Source organism: Aethalodelphis obliquidens, unplaced genomic scaffold, assembly GCF_003676395.1.
Source record: "Aethalodelphis obliquidens isolate GAN/ISIS:26980383/991018 unplaced genomic scaffold, ASM367639v1 scaffold125, whole genome shotgun sequence".
In the NCBI taxonomy this organism is placed as follows: Eukaryota; Metazoa; Chordata; class Mammalia; order Artiodactyla; family Delphinidae; genus Aethalodelphis; species Aethalodelphis obliquidens.
This window is the reverse complement of record NW_020838069.1, coordinates 1152971-1170339: the sequence shown is the minus strand read 5'-3', so window position 1 is coordinate 1170339 and position 17369 is coordinate 1152971. Positions and strand designations below refer to the sequence as shown.

At 42.0% G+C, this 17369-nt stretch overlaps 1 protein-coding gene and 1 pseudogene across 10 annotated transcripts in view; both read left to right on the top strand.

The window, feature by feature from the left end:
• Window positions 1–17369, top strand: part of IP6K1 (inositol hexakisphosphate kinase 1) — a 72656-nt gene that overhangs the window by 49814 nt on the left and 5473 nt on the right. For 6 of the 10 annotated variants that reach the window (XM_027098680.1, XM_027098681.1, XM_027098678.1 and 3 more), the window contains 3 exons: window positions 811–1161; window positions 14178–14388; window positions 16384–16565. In XM_027098680.1, the coding sequence (XP_026954481.1) occupies window positions 939–1161; window positions 14178–14388; window positions 16384–16565 (616 nt within the window). In that variant the 5' untranslated portion in view covers window positions 811–938. Of the gene's footprint in view, window positions 1–810; window positions 1162–1353; window positions 1576–14177; window positions 14389–16383; window positions 16566–17369 lie in introns of those variants that run through there. The other 4 variants (XM_027098684.1, XM_027098685.1, XM_027098683.1 and 1 more) reach the window with 4 other exon arrangements.
• On the top strand, window positions 3477–5583 carry LOC113615823 (aminoacyl tRNA synthase complex-interacting multifunctional protein 2 pseudogene; annotated as a pseudogene).

Sequence of the window (17369 nt, the reverse complement as noted above, 5' to 3'; positions counted from 1 at the left end):
TGTTCGTTGTGGCATGTTTTTTCGTTGTGGCATGCAGGATCTTTTTGTTGTGGCATGAGGGCTCTTAGTTGCGGCATGCAGACATCTTAGTTGCGGCACGTGGTCTTCTTAGTTCTGGCATGTGAACTCTTAGTTGCGGCATGCATGTGGGATCTAGTTCCCCCACCAGGGATCAAACCCAGGCCCCCTGCATTGGGAGCACGGAGTCTTACCCACTGGACCACCAGGGAAGTCCCAAAACAAAACCTTTTTATGCTTCTGCAACTCAGGAAGGAATGGCTTTCCCTGTCTTGTCCTTGGCACCTTCAGCAGAAAAGTTGGGAATCTAGAGTGACCTGATTTCTCAGGCAAAAACCCTTCCTTTGAGTCAGGGAGAGACCCTTACCAGTACTGAGTATTGTGAGAAATCCAAACAGAGTGAGTTGGTGTTGCTTTCTGTTTTTTTCTTGAGCTCTTAACTGAATGTGAAGTGAACAGGGATAGTTGCCTTCCTGATGGCTATAACATACTGTAGCTCTAAAATCAAATCCTTTAGAGAACTTAGAAGGGATCTGAGAACTAGGAAAGGAAGAGAATATGGGCTTCTGTGCATAAAAAGACGGATGGAAGAGACCAAAATTACATCATTCAACAAAAATTGACTCAGCTACCTCTCATGCATCAGGCAGTGTTGTACTTACTGGGGAACACATAGCAGGGAACAAGACAGAATCCCTGTTTTTCCTCAGGAGTGGATATTCTGTGAACTCCAGGGAAACTGTGGCTTGCCTGGTGTTTTGATTCCCTCTTTTCCTCTCTTCCCTCTGTTAGGAGAGAAGAATAAGCTGAACAGACTCTGACCGTTGGTTTTCAGCTCGCCAGGATCTTCTACCTAGCTCTCCTTTCGTGGCTCATGTGCTGCATCCTCTGCTCTCAGTGTGCAACTGGCCCCCAACGCAATGTGTGTTTGTCAAACCATGGAAGTGGGGCAGTATGGCAAGAACGCAAGTCGGGCCGGAGACCGGGGAGTCCTCCTGGAGCCCTTCATCCACCAGGTGGGCGGACACAGCAGCATGATGCGCTACGACGACCACACTGTGTGCAAGCCCCTCATCTCCCGGGAGCAGCGCTTCTACGAGTCCCTCCCTCCCGAAATGAAGGAGTTCACCCCTGAGTACAAAGGTCAGTCACTGGCCAGTTTGGAGACGGCAGCAGCTTATAGGCCCTCAGCTCAGTTTTCCTTGTTCTGATGGCCATGTGGTGTGATTGTAGGTCTCTGTTGTCTCAAAGCAGCAGAGTCACTTTGTTAAGCAAAATTTGAAGCTGAAACCATCAGCAAGGTCTTTAGATCTTGAAAATTGAATTCATTGATAGGTAAACCTGAGAAGAATTCACAGCATTAAGTCCCATTGGTGAAGAGCATGCTGTTGTCAAGGAGGTTTCCCTGTTTGCTGGAATGGTCTAGGAGAGAAGGGGCAGCACTTTTCTGGTCCCAGAGGAGGAAGAACTGGATGCTTTCCAGGCTAAGGCGATGAGACAGCTGGCGAGGAGGCTCTGTGGAGCTTGTGTATGTATGTGCTGGGGGATGAATTGATGGTAAGAAATCTACAGAAGGATTGGGGCCTGGAGGGTCCTAACTTTTAAAGGAAAAATAATCTGTTTTAAAATGTAAATTAACTTTATAGACTAGAACCCCGTGAATATATACCAGAATTTAAGGTACTTGATTTTCAAATCTGATTTTTGTCACTATGTTTATATATTTTTATGATTGCCCCTCACGTGTAAGTTATGTTTTTTGTGTTCTGTTTTTTGTTTTGTTTTGGCTGTGCCACATGGCTTGCGGGATCTTAGTTCCCTGACCGGGAATTGAACCCGGACCACTGAAATAAAAACACCAAGTTCTAATCACTGGACCGCCAGGGAATTCCCTGTGTTCTGTTTTTTTTCTTAATTTATTTATCCAATTTATTTATTTTTGGTTGCATTGGTTCTTTGTTGCTGTGCGCGGGCTTTCTCTAGTTGCAGCGAGCAGAGGCTACTCTTCGTTGCAGTGCGTGGGCTTCTCATTGTGGTGGCTTCTCTTGTTGCTGAGCACGGGTTCTAGGTGCATGGGCTTCAGTAGTTGTGGTGTGCGGGCTTCAGTAGTTGTGGCTCAAGGGTTCTAGAGCGCAGGCTCAGTAGTTGTGGCGCATAGGCTTAGTTGCTCCCTGGCATGTAGGATCCTCTAGGACCAGGGCTCGAACCTGTGTCCCCCGTGTTGGCCAAGCGGATTCTAAACCACTGTGCCACCAGGGAAGCCGCTCTGTTCTGTTTTTTAACTTTTCCAAAGCAGTATGAATTCAGTCATGTTTGTATCATCCTTTACTTGGGGGATCCTCGATTTAGAAAAACCAATCCATATTGGTATTGACTTTTGTTTCCTTAAATCTTTAATTGTGGTGAAATATACATAACATAAACATTTTTAAAATTATTTATTTTTGGCTGCGTTGGGTCTTCGTTGCTGTGCGCAGGTTTTCTCTAGCTGCGGTGAGCGGGGGCTACTCTTTGTTGCGTTGCGCAGGCTTCGCATTGCGGTGGCTTCTCTTGTTGCAGAGCACGGGCTCTAGGTGTACAGTCTTCAGTAGTTGTAGTGTGCGGACTCTAGATGGCAGGCTCAGTAGTTGTGGCGCACGGGCTTAGTTGCTCCGCAGCATGTGGAATCGTCCTGGACCAGGGCTCGAACCTGTGTCCCCTGCATTGGCAGGTGGATTCTTAACCACTGCACCATCAGGGAAGTCCACGTAACATAAAGTTTAACCTTTTTTTTTTTAAGTGGACACACCTTGTCTTTTTTTTTAATTGAAGTATAATTGATTTATGATGTTTGTTCATTTCTGCTGTACAGCAAAATTTACCATTTTTAAGTGTATAATTTAGTGGCATTAAATGCATTCACAGTGCTATATACCATTACTATTATCTATTTCCAGAACTTTTACATCATCACAAAATCTCTATACCCATTGAATAACTCCCCATTTCCCTCTCACCTCCCCTGGTACCCCCTAATCTACTTTCTGTCTCTACAGATTTGCCTATTGTAGATATTTCATACAAGTGGAATCATGTAACGTTTCTCCTTTTGGGTCTGGCTTATTTCACTTAGGATAATGTTTTCAAGGTTCATCCACCTTGTAGCATGTGTCAGAACTTCATTTGTTTTTATGGCTGAATACTATTCCAGTGTAAATATATGCCACATTTTGTTTATCCTTTCATCTGTTGATGGACACTTGGGTTGTTTCCACCTTTTGCCTATTGTGAATAATGCTTCTGTGAGTATTTATCTGAGTCTCTGTTTCCAATTCTTTTGAGTATATAGGAGTGGAATTGCTGAATCATATGGTAATTCTGTGTTTAACTTTTCTGAGGAACTGTCAAACTGTTTTCCATAGTGGCTGTACCATTTGACATTCTTACCAACAGTGTTCCTGTTTCTCCACATCCTTACAAACCCTTGTTTTCCATTAAAAAAAAAATTATAGCCACCTTAGTAGGTGTGAAGTGGTGTCTCATTGTTTTGATATGCATTTTCTTAATGATTAATGAATGATGTTGATGTGCCATTGGCCATTTGTGTATCTTCTCTGGAGAAATGTCTGTTCAAGTCCTTTGTGCAGTTTTGAATTGTATGGTTTGTTATTATTTTCAAAACAGAATCAGAATAATATCAAATTTGGAGGAATAAATATTCTAAGGCTGCAAAATGAGAGAGAAGCCAGAATCACACACACTGCTGTCTCTAAGTGGCTAAGAAACAACAGTTATAAATGCTTTATAAATGTAGCTTTAGCCACCTACTTATCCACACTCAACACATCCATGGCCAAATCTTCTGCTATAAATATGCCAAAACCAGAAAGAGAACTACAAGCCCTGTTAGCTCATGGAGTTCTTCTGATGCTCAGGGAAAAAAAAAACACTTAAAATGGAGTTGAGCCCCTGGCTCCAAAGAAATGTTTTCTAAATCACAACCACCAGAATTGGGACAAGTTAGAATTTCAAGGTGCCACCCAGGGAAGGATTGTCAGTCATATATTGGTTCAGTTTTTCCCCCAACCTTCTCTCAGACTGGGGAACAGAAGTCTTTAAAAGCCATAGCAAATCCTTAGTATCTACCTGATTTTTTTTTCCTCAGGCTGCATTTTCACTAGGGAAGAATAAATACACTTTCTCAAAAATACAACTAAACTAAAATTGATCTCTTCTTTTTAAGTCAAATGAAGTCCAGTTTATTCAGAGAAAATGGAAGATATGATGGGTCCAATTCATGTATTTCAAAGACTGATACTATAGGGTTTTTACCTTTTTTTGTTTTGTTTTTGGCTGTACCACGTGGCATGTGGGATCTTGGTTCCCTGATCAGGGATCAAACCCATGCCACCTGCAGTGGAAGCATGGACTCTTAACCACAAGACCGCCAGGGAAGTCATTTACTTTTTATTTTGAAATAAATTTAAAATGACAGAAAAGTTGCAAAAATAATAAGAGTTCCTCTAATGGTCCCATGATACTGATGTACCAAGTAAAGCCCTGTCATTGTGTGGCTCACCTCTCTGTGTAGATGCACGTACTGGCTCCCCAGTATGCATGGCGGGACCATCAGCCCCGTGCTAGATGCAGGAAGAGTCTTCAACCTCTTGAGTTCCGCCAAGATACTTTATTTTTTCCACCAAGGTGATATTCTAAAGTATCTGTATGAATTGAAAGTTGTAGTCGATGGTCTCTCCAAGCTGATTCAGATGCCAGATGTGGATTTGGATATTACCAACATAATCCAAGCTGATGAACCCACTGCTTTAGCTACCAATGCGTTGGGCTTAAATTCAGTGTTTGGAAGAGACTACAGGGCACTGAAAGACATCTTGATCAACACAAACCCAGCCACCCCTCCCTTCCCCTCTCTCTGCTTGTGTTGCACTGGCTGCTCTGTGACCACTAGAGTCTCTCTCTACTGTTGACACACATTCAGTAGTCAAGAGCACGCTAGAAAACCTTCTTAAGTGCTGGGTTTTACTCTTAATTTGGAAGAATGTGCTAAAGACTCAGATGAAGTTCAGTATCCAAATGATGTATCCCATTGAAGGAGAAGGGAACATGCACATTTTCTGTTTTCTGTTTGGCCAGAAGCATAATGCTGTAAGTTTAACCCTTATAGATAGCTGGGTAGATAGAGCTATTTTTCAGCTAGAAGAGGGAAGCCAGTGTGTTCTGTTCCATGAATTCAGCTTTTGGGAAGAGCTCCTGGCTTCTTGGGAATGAACTCACTGTGGCAGAAATTGTGCTGTGGTCTGTTCTCCAGCAGACAGGAGGCTGCAGTGTGATGGTGCCAGCCAACGTGCAGAAGTGGATGAGGACCTGTAAAAACCTGGCCCTTTTTAACACTGCCCTTAAGTTCCTTAAGTGAATTTCAGTACCTGATTTTAAAGGGTTTAGATTTTAAGTATGATGCTGTTTCATGCCGATTGTTACTAAAGGGACTTATACTAAAATCAGAGTCTTTACTTAGGCTGGTAGTCTAGTATCAATAAGCAAAAGCATCATTAAAAATATATATAACCATAGTATAATTTATAATTACCAAAGCCAGGAAAGGAACATTGGTATAATACTATTAACTAATACGTACATTTTATTCAAATTTTGGCTGTTTTTCCACTTATAAATTTATTTATTTTTGGCTGCATTGGGTCTTTGTTGCTGCGCACGGGCTTTCTCTAGTTGTGGCGAGTGGGGGCTACTCTTCGTTGCGATGCGCGGGCTTCTCATTGCGGTGGCTTCTCTTGTTGTGGAGCATGGGCTGTAGGTGCGCAGGCTTCAGTAGTGTGGCACGTGGGCTCAGCAGTTGTGTTCATGGGCTCTAGAGTACAGGCTCAGTAGTTGTAGCACATGGGCTTAGTTGCTCTGCGGCATGTGGGATCTTCCTGGACCAGGGCTTGAACACATGTCCCCAGCATTGGCAGGCGGATTCTTAACCACTGTGCCACCAGGGAAGCCCCCCCCTTTTTAAAAAATATTTATTTATTTATGTTTGGCTGCATTGGGTCTTATTAGTTGCAGCACGCGGGATCTTTGTTGTGGCACATGGACTTCTCTCTAGTTGTGGCGCACGGGCTCCAGAGCACATGGGCTCTATAGTCATGGCACGTGGGCTCTCTAGTTGTAGAGAGTTGGGCTCAGTAGTTGTGGCATGTGTACTTAGTTGCCCTGCGGCATGTGGGATCCTAGTTCCCCAACCAGGGATCAAACCCGTGTCCCCTGCATTGGAAGGTGGGTACTTAATCATTGGACCACCAGGGAAGTCCTGACCTCAACACTTTTGAAGAGTACTAGTAGTTATTTTGTAGACTGTCCCTAAATTTGGATTTGTCTTATCTTTCCTCAGAATTAGATTGAGGTTGTATATTGGGTTGGCCAGAAAGTTCATACAGGTTTTTGTAAGATGTCGCAGGAAAACCCGAACGAACTTTCTGGCCAACCTAATATTTTGGGGCGATAGAAATGATCCTGTGTCCTCTTCAGTTCATCATGTCACAAAGTACATACCTTGTTACTAGTGATTTAACTTTTTTTTTTAATTAATTTATTTATTTTTGGCTGTGTTGGGTCTTCATTGCTGCGTGCGGACTTGCTCTAGCTGCAGTGAGTGGGGGTACTCTTTGTGGTGGTACATGGGTGTCTCATTGCGGTGGCTTCCCTTGTTGCAGAGCACAGGCTCTAGGCACACAGGCTTCAGTGGTTGTGGCACATGGGCTCAGTAGTTGTGGCTCATGGGCTCTAGAGCACAGGCTCAGTAGTTGAGGTGCACAGGCTTAGTTGCTCCACGGCATGTGGGATCTTCCCAGACCAGGGCTTGAACCCGTGTCCCCTGCATTGGCAGGCAGGTTCTTAACCACTGCGCCAGCAGGGAAGCACCCCCCCATCATTTTTTTTTTTTTTTTTTTTTGCGGTATGCGGGCCTTTCACTGTTGTGGCCTCTCCAGTTGCAGAGCACAGTCATCCAGACGCGCAGGCTCAGCGGCCATGCCCCACGGGCCCAGCCGCTCCGCGGCATGTGGGATCCTCCCGGACCGGGGCACGAACCCGCGTCCCCTGCGTCGGCAGGCGGACTCCCAACCACCGCGCCACCAGGGAAGCCCCCCCCATCATTTTTGACTATTGCTTTACTTTCAGTTACTGCAAGATCTTCCAAGCTCATCTTGTATTTTTCCTGTCCCAATTCAGGAATCAAATACTTCTGCAACAACCTCTTCTTCCTTTTAGGAATGGTATTTAGAAAAAACAAGATCTTGGTGCTAGATGTTCTGATTGCTACTGGAATATCTTTGCCTTTAGCCCCTTTGAACACACAGGTTTAGAAAATACATCTATTAAACTAACCCACATTTATTTATTTATTTATTTATTTCCAGAGGTACAGGTATTTTTAAAACTCAGCTAAGGAAAAATGCCAGTAATATTTTATATTTTGGCAGTAGGTTTGAAGAGGGATTTTCATTTATTTAGTATGACCAGCGGTAGTTACCAAGTGTTAACTTCTTTTTTGTTTTAATATTTTATTTCATTTCATTTCATTCCATTCCATTCCATTCCATTTCATTTCAATTTGTTGTGTCTTTGTTGCGCGTGCGGGCCTTCTCTACTTGCGGCCAGCAGGGGCTACTCTTTGTTGCAGTGCACGGGTTTCTCATATTGGTGGCCTCTCTTGTTGCGGAGCATGAGCTCTAGGCACGTGGGCTTCAGTAGTTGTGGCACATGGGCTCTGTAGTTGTGGCTCGCGGACTCTAGAGCTCAGGCTCAGCAGCTGTGGTGCACGGGCTTAGTTGCTCTGCGGCATATGGGATCTTCCCGGACCAGGGATCAAACCCATGTCCCCTGCATTGGACGCCTAACCACTGCGCCACCAGGGAAATCCCAAGTGTTACTTCTTTTTTTTTTTTTTTTTTTTTTTTTTTTTGCGGCACGCGGGCCTCTCACTGCTGTGGCCTCTCCCGTTGCAGAGCACAGGCTACGGATGCGCAGGCTCAGCGGCCATGGCTCACGGGCCCAGCCGCTCAGCGGCATGTGGGATCTTCCCGGACCGGGGCACGAACACGTGTCTCCTGTATCGGCAGGCAGACTCTCAACCACTGCGCCACAAGGGAAGCCCAAGTGTTACTTCTTAATAGTACTAAATATGAGGTTCTAGGCTTCTGTATAGTTATTCAAAACTTTGCCTCATTCATTTTTCTGTTACCAGTACTTACTGAGCATCTACTAGATGCCAAGCCCTGTGCTCATTAGAGTAAAAGACAAAAAAGGCCCATACCTTTATGGAGCTTGCATGCTAGTGTGAGAAACAAAGAATATACAAATTATAGACAAAACAATTATAGATTGTGATAAGTACTTTGAATAAAATAAGTCATGTTCTGTAATTGAAAATAATAAAGCTTCCAAAACAGAGCACTTGATATAGAATGATCAGGGAAGGAGTGTCTGGGGAGACTTAAAGGACTGAAGGATGAGGAGCAGCTGTGGGCAAAGGACAATGGAAAGGACATTCCATTCCTCTCATAGACAAAAGCCCTGAGGTAAAAAACAACTACTTCTAAGAACTAGTCTACCTCTTTTTGCCAATTAAGAGTTAAGAAACAAAAGCAATTATACTCCATTAAAGATGTTAAAAAAAACAAGTTAAGAAACAACCCTATTCATAAATGGTCAAAGGAGTTGAATAAACATTTCTCCAGAATAGATACACAAATGGCCAATAAGCACATGAAAAGATAATCAGCATCATTAGTCATTAGGGAAATGCAAATCTAAACCACAATAGAGACTACTCACTACCAGTGGATGGCTATTAAAAAGAACGAAAACTGATACAACATTGTAAAGCAACTATATTCCAATAAAAATTAATTTGAATAAATAAATAAAAATACATTAAAAGAAAGAAGGAAAAGAAAGGAAGGAAGGAAGACAGGAAGAAAGGAAGGGAGAAAGAAAGAGTGGCAAAGATATGGAGAAATAGGAACATTGCTGGTAAGAATGTCAAATGGTACAGCCACTATGGAAAAACAGTTGGACAGTTCCTCAAAAAGTTAAACACAGAATTACCATATGATTCAGCAATTCCACTCCTAGGTATATACTCAAAAGAATTGGAAATAGAGACTCAAACAGATACTTGTAATACTCACAGAAGCATTATTTACAATAGACAAAAGGTGGAAACAACCCAAGTGTTTGATTGGGTTGAACAGACGAACGGATAAACAAAATGTGGCATATATTTACGCTGGAAGAGTATTCAGCCCTAAAAACAAATGAAGTTCTGACACGTGTTACAAGGTGGATGAACCTTGAAAACATTATGCTAAGTGAAATAAGCCAGACCTCAAAGAACAAACATTACATGATTCCACTTGTACGAAATATCTACAGTAGGCAAATTTGTAGAGACAGAAAGTAGATTAGAGGGTACCAGGGGTTCAGGTGAGAGGGAAATGGGGAGTTATTTAATGGGTATAGAGATTTTGTTTGAGGTGATATAAAAGTTCTGGAAATAGGTAACAAAAGTGGTTATACAACATTGTGAACGTACTTAATGCCACTGAATTTTACATTTAAAAATGGTTAAAATGACAAATTTATGTTAAATATGTTTTTACCACAATTTTTAAAAGTAAAAAAAAAAAACCCCGAAAACCTCTACCCAAATGTAATTCTCTGTGTTTAAGCCAATCTTAAAAATGCCAAGAAAATTAGGACTTATATCAAATGAAGTAAAGGACCATTGATTTTCATTTTCCTACCTGAATTCTTTCTAGGTGTGAGTAATGAGGTAAAAAAAAAAAAAAAATTAGGATCAAAAAAATACATATTTTTTAAACTAGTGGTAGGTTGCATGGCTCATTTAATTACCAGATCTTACCCACTCTTGGAAGGCTCTTCTTCCTGTTCGACCCATAGCATAACCACTTCTCCCTTGATCAGGTATGATGCTCTGTGTCAAGGTACTCAATGGTACGTGCCTGCAGAGAATTAAAGGTTTCCATTATAGCTTTAGATGGCCCTGCAAGATAAAAAGAAATTTTAAAGGAGGGAGTGATGCATTTGAGTATATAAAATTAAAAAGTTTTATCAAAATACACTTTTAAAGAAAATTAAAAGCTATTTACTTCACATAAAACTGACCGAGGATTTGTTTCTAGAATGTGTGTGTGTGTGTGTATGCAATTCAAAATCAATAGGAAAAAAGACAATTCAGTAGGAAAATGAGTAAAAATAAAGAAAATCAGTGAAAACTAAAGACCAAAGGCTAGGATAAATCTCTAGCCAGACTGATTAGGAAAAAGAAAAGACATAAATTTCCAATATCAGAAATGACAGATGTGGGACTTCCCTGGTGGTCCAGTGGTGAAGACTTCACCTTCCAATGCAGGGGATGTGGGTTCGATCCCTGGTTGGGGACCTAAGATCCCACATGCTTCACGGCCAAAAAACCAAAACATAGAAGCAATATTGTAACAAATTCAATAAAGACTTTAAAAACAGTCCACATCAAAAAAGAAATGTTAAAAAAAAAAAGACAGATGTATCATCACTACAGTTTCTACCGATATTAAAAAAAATAAAAATATTATGAACAACTTTATGCCAGTAAATTCTACAACTTAGATGAAATAGACAATTTATTGCAACACACAAACTATGAAAACTAACTCTAGAAGAAATGAATAATCTGAATAGCCCTATGTAGTAAATAAATTGAAATTGGAATTTAAAGCATTTTAGCAAAGAAAACTCCAGGCCCACACAACTTCACTGGTGAATTCTACCAAATATTTAAGAAATACTACACAAACTCTTTCAAAAAGTTGAAGCAGGAATACATCTCTACTCATTCTATAAGGACATTACAAGAAAATTAATGTCCTAGATGAACCTAAAAAATTTGAACAAGATTTTAGCAAATTGAATATATTAAGAATATATTAAAGAATATATTAAGAATATATTAAAAGGACAGTATGTCGTGACCAAGTAGGGTTTACCATAGGAGTAATGCAGGGTAGGTTTAACATTCAAAAGTTAATGTAATTGACCATATCAATAAACTAAAAAAAGAAAAATCATATGATTATCTCAGTAAGTGCAGAAAAAGTACTTGACAGTATCCAACATACATTCTTTTTTAAAATTTATTTTACTGAAGTATAGTTTATTTACAATGCTATGTTAATTTCTGCTGTGCAGCAAAGTGATTCAGTTATACATATATGTACATTCTTTTTCATATTCTTTTCCATTATGATTTATCACAGAATATTGAATATAGTTCCCTGTGCTATACAGTAGGACCTTGTTATTTAATCATTCTATATATGTTTGCATCTGCTAATCCTGAACTCCCAATCCATCCCTCCCCCCCCAACCCCCACAAGTCTGTTCTCTGTGTGTGAGTCTGTTTCTGTTTCGTATTGTAGAAAAGTTCTTGTCATATTTTAGATTCCACATGTAAGTGATATCATATGGTATTTGTCTTTCTGACTTACGTCACTTAGTATGACAATCTCTAGGTCCATCAGTGTTACCGCAAATGGCATTATTTCATTCTCTTTTATGGCTGGGTAATAGTCCGTTGTCTATATGTACCACATCTTTATCCATTCATCTGTTGATGGACATTTAGGTTGTTTCCATGTCTTGGCTATTGTGAATAGTGCTGCTGTGAACATAGGGGTGCATGCATCTTTTTGAATTACAGTTTTGTCCAGATACATGCCCAGGAGTGGGATTGCTGAATCATCTGGCAACTCTAGTTTTTTGAAGAACCTCCATACTATTCTCCATAGCGGCTGCACCAATTTACATTCCCAACAACAATGTAGGAGGGTTCCCTTTTCTCCACACCCTGTCCAGCATTTGTTATTTGTACATTTTTTAATGATGGCCATTCTGACTGGTGTGAGGTGGTACCTCGTTGTAGTTTTGATTTGCATTTCTCTAATAATTAGCCATTGTTGAGCATCTTTTCATGTACCTGTTGGCCATCTGTATCAACATCCATTCTTGATAAAACAACAGGAGTAACAAAACTCTTAGCAAAGTGGGGATGGAAAGAAAGTTCCTCAAAGCTGATAGAAGGCATCTATGAAAACCTACAGCTAGCTTCCTACTCAGTGATGAGACAATTGCTTTAACCCCTAAGATCAGGAACGAGACAAGAATGTCCATGCTCTCCATTTCTAGTTGACATATAACTTGGAGGTTCTGGCCAGTGCAGTTAGGCAAGAAAATGAAATAATAAAAGACATCCAGATTGGAAAGGAAGAAGTAAAACTGTCTTTATTTTCAGACAACATAGAATTCAGTCTTCAGCCAAACTATCAGTCAAGTGTTGGAATAGAATAAAGTCCTGCAAAGGACTCAGAAAATTGACCTCCTGAGCACTCTTAGGAAGTTACTTGAAGATGTATTCCACTCAAATAAGGAGGAAACCAAGAAAGAAGGGAAAAGGAGAGGACATAGAAGGAACAATTCTCACTCTGGTCAGCTGCAGCAAGGAGGGGCCCAGCATGGGAGCTATGTGGCAGGCCTGGAGGACACTCTAGATCAGAGTACGAGGGGGAGCCCAGGAAACAAAGAATATTGTAGACCAGAGGGCATTCAAACTTGAACATAACTGAAGCTCTGGAAAAGACAAAGAGAAGAAGTTACAAAGGCAGAAACCTGTAGGAGAGGCAGTCATCTATGTAAGGAAGCCAGGACACAGTTGTGAAGCTCACTAAAGTGAGGTGTACATTTAAGCAATGTAATGAGAAGGTAAGAAAAATCGATTTCACCTTAATGTCTTAAGGATTTTTTTTCCTAATAGAGACCAGGGATTGGGGCAGTGCCCTCCTGGAGAAGGAAATGGGCCAAAGAGAAGGATATTCTTGGTCTAGCATACTGACATATTCCTAAATGCTTCTCACTGATTCTCAATAATGCTGATATTGCACACCAAGAATGTAAACGAGGAGTGTAGCTGACAGAGGGTTGGATATGGAAGTTAGATGAAGGGCAGCCTCGACCTTTTTAAGAACAAATAACAACTCCTTGATTTCTAGGTATTGTGTTTCAACTCGTTTGGTAATGATCCAGAAGAAATTATGAAAACCTGTTTGATAAAAATGGACACAACAAACTGTTTTGCATGAGTACAGCATGGAAAATAGGTGTTTCAACTTAGGAATGCTGGTGGTTTGGTGAGGCAGAAGTTCTGCCTGTTGAGCTTAGAATAGCCTGATGTTCAGTGTCGGCAGAAGACATATTTTGGGGACTGTCTTTGAGAAGTCTTGATGTCTCTCAAGGTGACATTGTCAGGCAGAAGGAAACCAGATCTAGAGGAGGACATAGGAAATGACAGCATCATAGAGCAGTTAAATAAGTAGAGGGTTAAATTATGTCGAGTGTGGATGTCACCTAGAAAATACAGTTCTTTTGAATGGTACAGAAGGCAGTAGTTGAAAGTGAGAGGGTGGGCTTCCCTGGTGGCTCAGTGGTTACGAATCCGCCTGCCAGTGCAGGGGGCACGGGTTCGAGCCCTGGTCCGGGAAGATCCCGCATGCCGCGGAGCAACTTAGCCCGTGCACCACAACTACTGAGCCCATGCTCTAGAGCCCGTGAGCCACGACTACTGAGCCCACATGCAGAACTACTGAGCCCACGCGCCTAGAGCCCATGCTTCACAACAAGAGAAGCCACAGTGATGAGAACCCCCACGCACCCCAATGAAGAGTAGCCCCCGCTCGCCACAACTAGAGAAAGCCCATGCGCAGCAACGAAGACCCAACGCAGCCAAAAATAAATAAATAAATAAATTTATTAAAAAGGAAAAAAGAAAGTGAGAGGGTTAGACAAGAGAATGGGAAAAATATATAGATTTATCCAAAATCAAAGGTAAATAGTGGACTTAGAATGGGGGATTAGTGGTTAGACTTAGAATGGGGGATTAGTGGTCAGCTGTGTTTTGGAAAGATGTCTGCTAGTCATTGTTCCCACAGTTGATACAGGGCAGGTGATGTCAGTGTGCTGAGGGACAGTATGTGCCAGCAGTCTGAACTGAAGGGACCCAATCTCTGTAGACATTTGTTGACTGGCTGCCTTTTTTTCTCCAACAGGAGTGGTGTCAGTCTGCTTTGAGGGGGACAGTGATGGTTACATCAACTTGTTGGCCTACCCTTATGTGGAAAGTGAGACCGTGGAGCAGGATGACACACCAGAGCGGGAGCAACCTCGGCGTAAGCACTCTCGCCGGAGCCTGCACCGGTCAGGCAGTGGCAGTGACCACAGGGAGGAGAAAGCCAGCCTGTCCCTTGAAACCTCAGAGAGGTAAGGGGATGGTAAGCAGGACTGGTGGTTCATGTCTGGTCCTGATATACTCAGAATATCTCTAGAGTCCTGATACATCATGGGGAAGTAAGGCTCAAGGTTGGGGGAAGGTGGCTGATGTTCTTAGGCCACCCACATAGGTGCAGGCTGCCGCCTGTATGTCACATCACCCCAGTGATGCCTCCTTCTGAGTATGGCTGTAGCTAGTCAAGAGAGAATGAAGTTCCCTCAGCTTTTTGGGAACAAGAACACCCTGTTTTCTCCAGCTTTGTTATGTCTCGCACCCCCAAGACAGAGGTGGAAATGCATTGGTCCACGATGAGGTTCCAGCTCCTTTCTCACCTGCAGGATGTCAGAGCCCAAAGGCAATGAGTGGCATCCAGACTAGTGTTCCTTAAGGGTTTGGGTGTCATATCTCTCTGAGACTCTGATATCAGCTATTAATCCTTTCCCTGAATCTGAAGTTCAGTTTATTGCATTGGAAATTGACTTTTCTTGTAGATTAGGAAAACAGTCTACAAAGAATTATTTTTCTTGATATATCATGCAAAAAAATGTGAACCCTGACAAGGGTGGCCATAATCAAAAGGATAGACAATAAAAGTTTTGATGAGGATATGGAGAAATTGGAACCCTCCTACACTGCTGATGGGAATGTAAAATAGTGCAGCTATTCTGGAAAACAATTAGGCAGTTTTTCAAAAAGTTAAACCTGGCAACTGCACTCCTAGGTATATGCCCAAGAGAATTGAAGGAATATATCCACACATAAAACTTGTACACAAATGTTTATAGCAGCATTATTCCTAATAGCCGAAAACTGGAAACAACCTGAGTGTCCATAAATTAAATGTGGTATAACTATACAATAGAATATTACTCAGCAATAAAAAGGGATGGGGTACTGACACATGCTACAACATGGATGAACCTTGAAAACATTTATGTTAAATGAAAGAAGCCAGTCACAGAAAACCACATATTATATGGTTCCATTTATATAAGATGTTCAGAATAGGCAAATCCATTGTTTCTGTCCAAGAGACAGAAGGCAAAGTCAGTGGATGCCAGGGACTGAGGGGGAGGGATAGATGGGAAGTGACTGCTAATGGTGACAAGGTCTGTTTTTGGGGTGATGAAAATTCCTAAAAATTAAATAGTGGTGATGTTTTATAACCTCATGAATATACTAAAAAAAACGCCAGGGCTTCCCTGGTGGCTCAGTGGTTGAGAGTCCGCCTGCCAATGCAGGGGACGCGGGTTCGTGCCACAGTCCGGGAAGATCCCACGTGCCGCGGAGTGGCTGGGCCCCTGAGCCATGGCCGCTGAGCTTGAACATCTGGAGCCTGTGCTCCGCAACGGGAGAGGCCACAACAGTGAGAGGCCTGCGTACCGCAAAAAAAAAAAAAAAAAAAAAAAAGCCAAAAAACTGAATTGTAAAAAAAATAAAACTAATGTAAATAAAAAATGAGCGTTTTGAACCAAAGTGAAATTAAAATTGTATGATTAAATTACTTTATATATATTTAATATCACTCAAAAATAAGTTTCAGTGAGGGAATTCCCTGGCAGTCCAGTGGTTGGGACTCGGCACTTCCACGGCCGAGGGCCTGGGTTTGATCCCTCGTCCGGGAACTAAGATCCTGCAAGCCGTGCGGCATGGCCAAAAAAAAAAAAAAAATTCAGTGAATAGGATGCTCTGTGACTTGACCTAGAAGTTGGAATTGGGACTTTTCTTAGATGTGGCAGCACATAGTTTGTCTCTGACATCAGATCAGATGAGTTTAGCAACACAGGCTGCACACCCTAGCTCCTTAGTACTTATACCATTTACTCACTTTGATGGGCTCATGCATCTGGGCCCCGTGTCACCCCTCAGGAAGGTCTATGCGTGGCACATTAGACTTGATCCAGGCCTCCCCCACCCTGTGTAGTGAGACCCCAGAGGGTGACTTGTCTGAGCCCCTTAGCAATGGGTATGTTCTTCCTTCTTAGCCCCCAGGAGGCAAAGACTCCGAAGGTGGAGCTACACAGCCACTCGGATGTCCCTTTCCAGATGCTGGATGGCAACAGCGGTCTGAGTTCCGAGAAGATCAGCCACAACCCTTGGAGCCTGCGCTGTCACAAACAGCAGCTGAGCCGCATGCGCTCCGAGTCCAAGGACCGAAAACTCTACAGTATCCTTGTTACTGCTTCTCCAGCAGTGCCTGCTACTGGGACCATGAGTCCTGTGTCAGGGCACCTAACAGTACCATGGCCAGCGCCCTCTCTGTTCAGGGGCTCCTCTTTTGTTCTCATCTCCCTTTTCCATAGGCTCTTCTTCCTCTTTGTCCTTCTTATTTTCATCAACATGTTGTTTCTTTCCTGCGTTTTGGGGCTGGTAAGACTGAAGCTTAAACTTGGCAGTCTAGAAGAGTGCTGTCCAATAGAACTGTCAGTGACAATGGAAGTATTCTGAATCTGTGTTGAAATTTGTGGTAGCCACTAGCTACACTGTAACCGAAATGTGGCTGCTGTGACTGAGTTACTGAATTTTTTATTTATTTAATTAATTAAAATCTAAATTTAAATCACCAGGCATGGATAGTGGCTACCATATTTATCAGTGCATGTCTAGAATTGGGGTGTGTGTGTGTGTGCGCGTGCGCATATGTACACGTGTACATGTGTGTATTTCTCCCCTCCCAAAAGATAATAATTAAAAAGTAATATGTTTGATTTTAGTATGTTTTTTCTAAACACTATACCTGTGCAATATGAAACAGTTTTTTAAGATACCAAAGGTAAAAAGTATTATGAAATGGGAATTCTTAAAATCATTTAGTGTTTTGAAGCAGTAGACAATAAATAAATCTTACTGAGAAACTGAGGGAAGTATGCTGAGCACTTCATATATACTTACTCAGTTTTCCTAAGTCTTTTGAGGGAGGAAGTGTTATGATTTCCGTTTACAGACGAGTAAATGGAAGCACAGGGTGGTT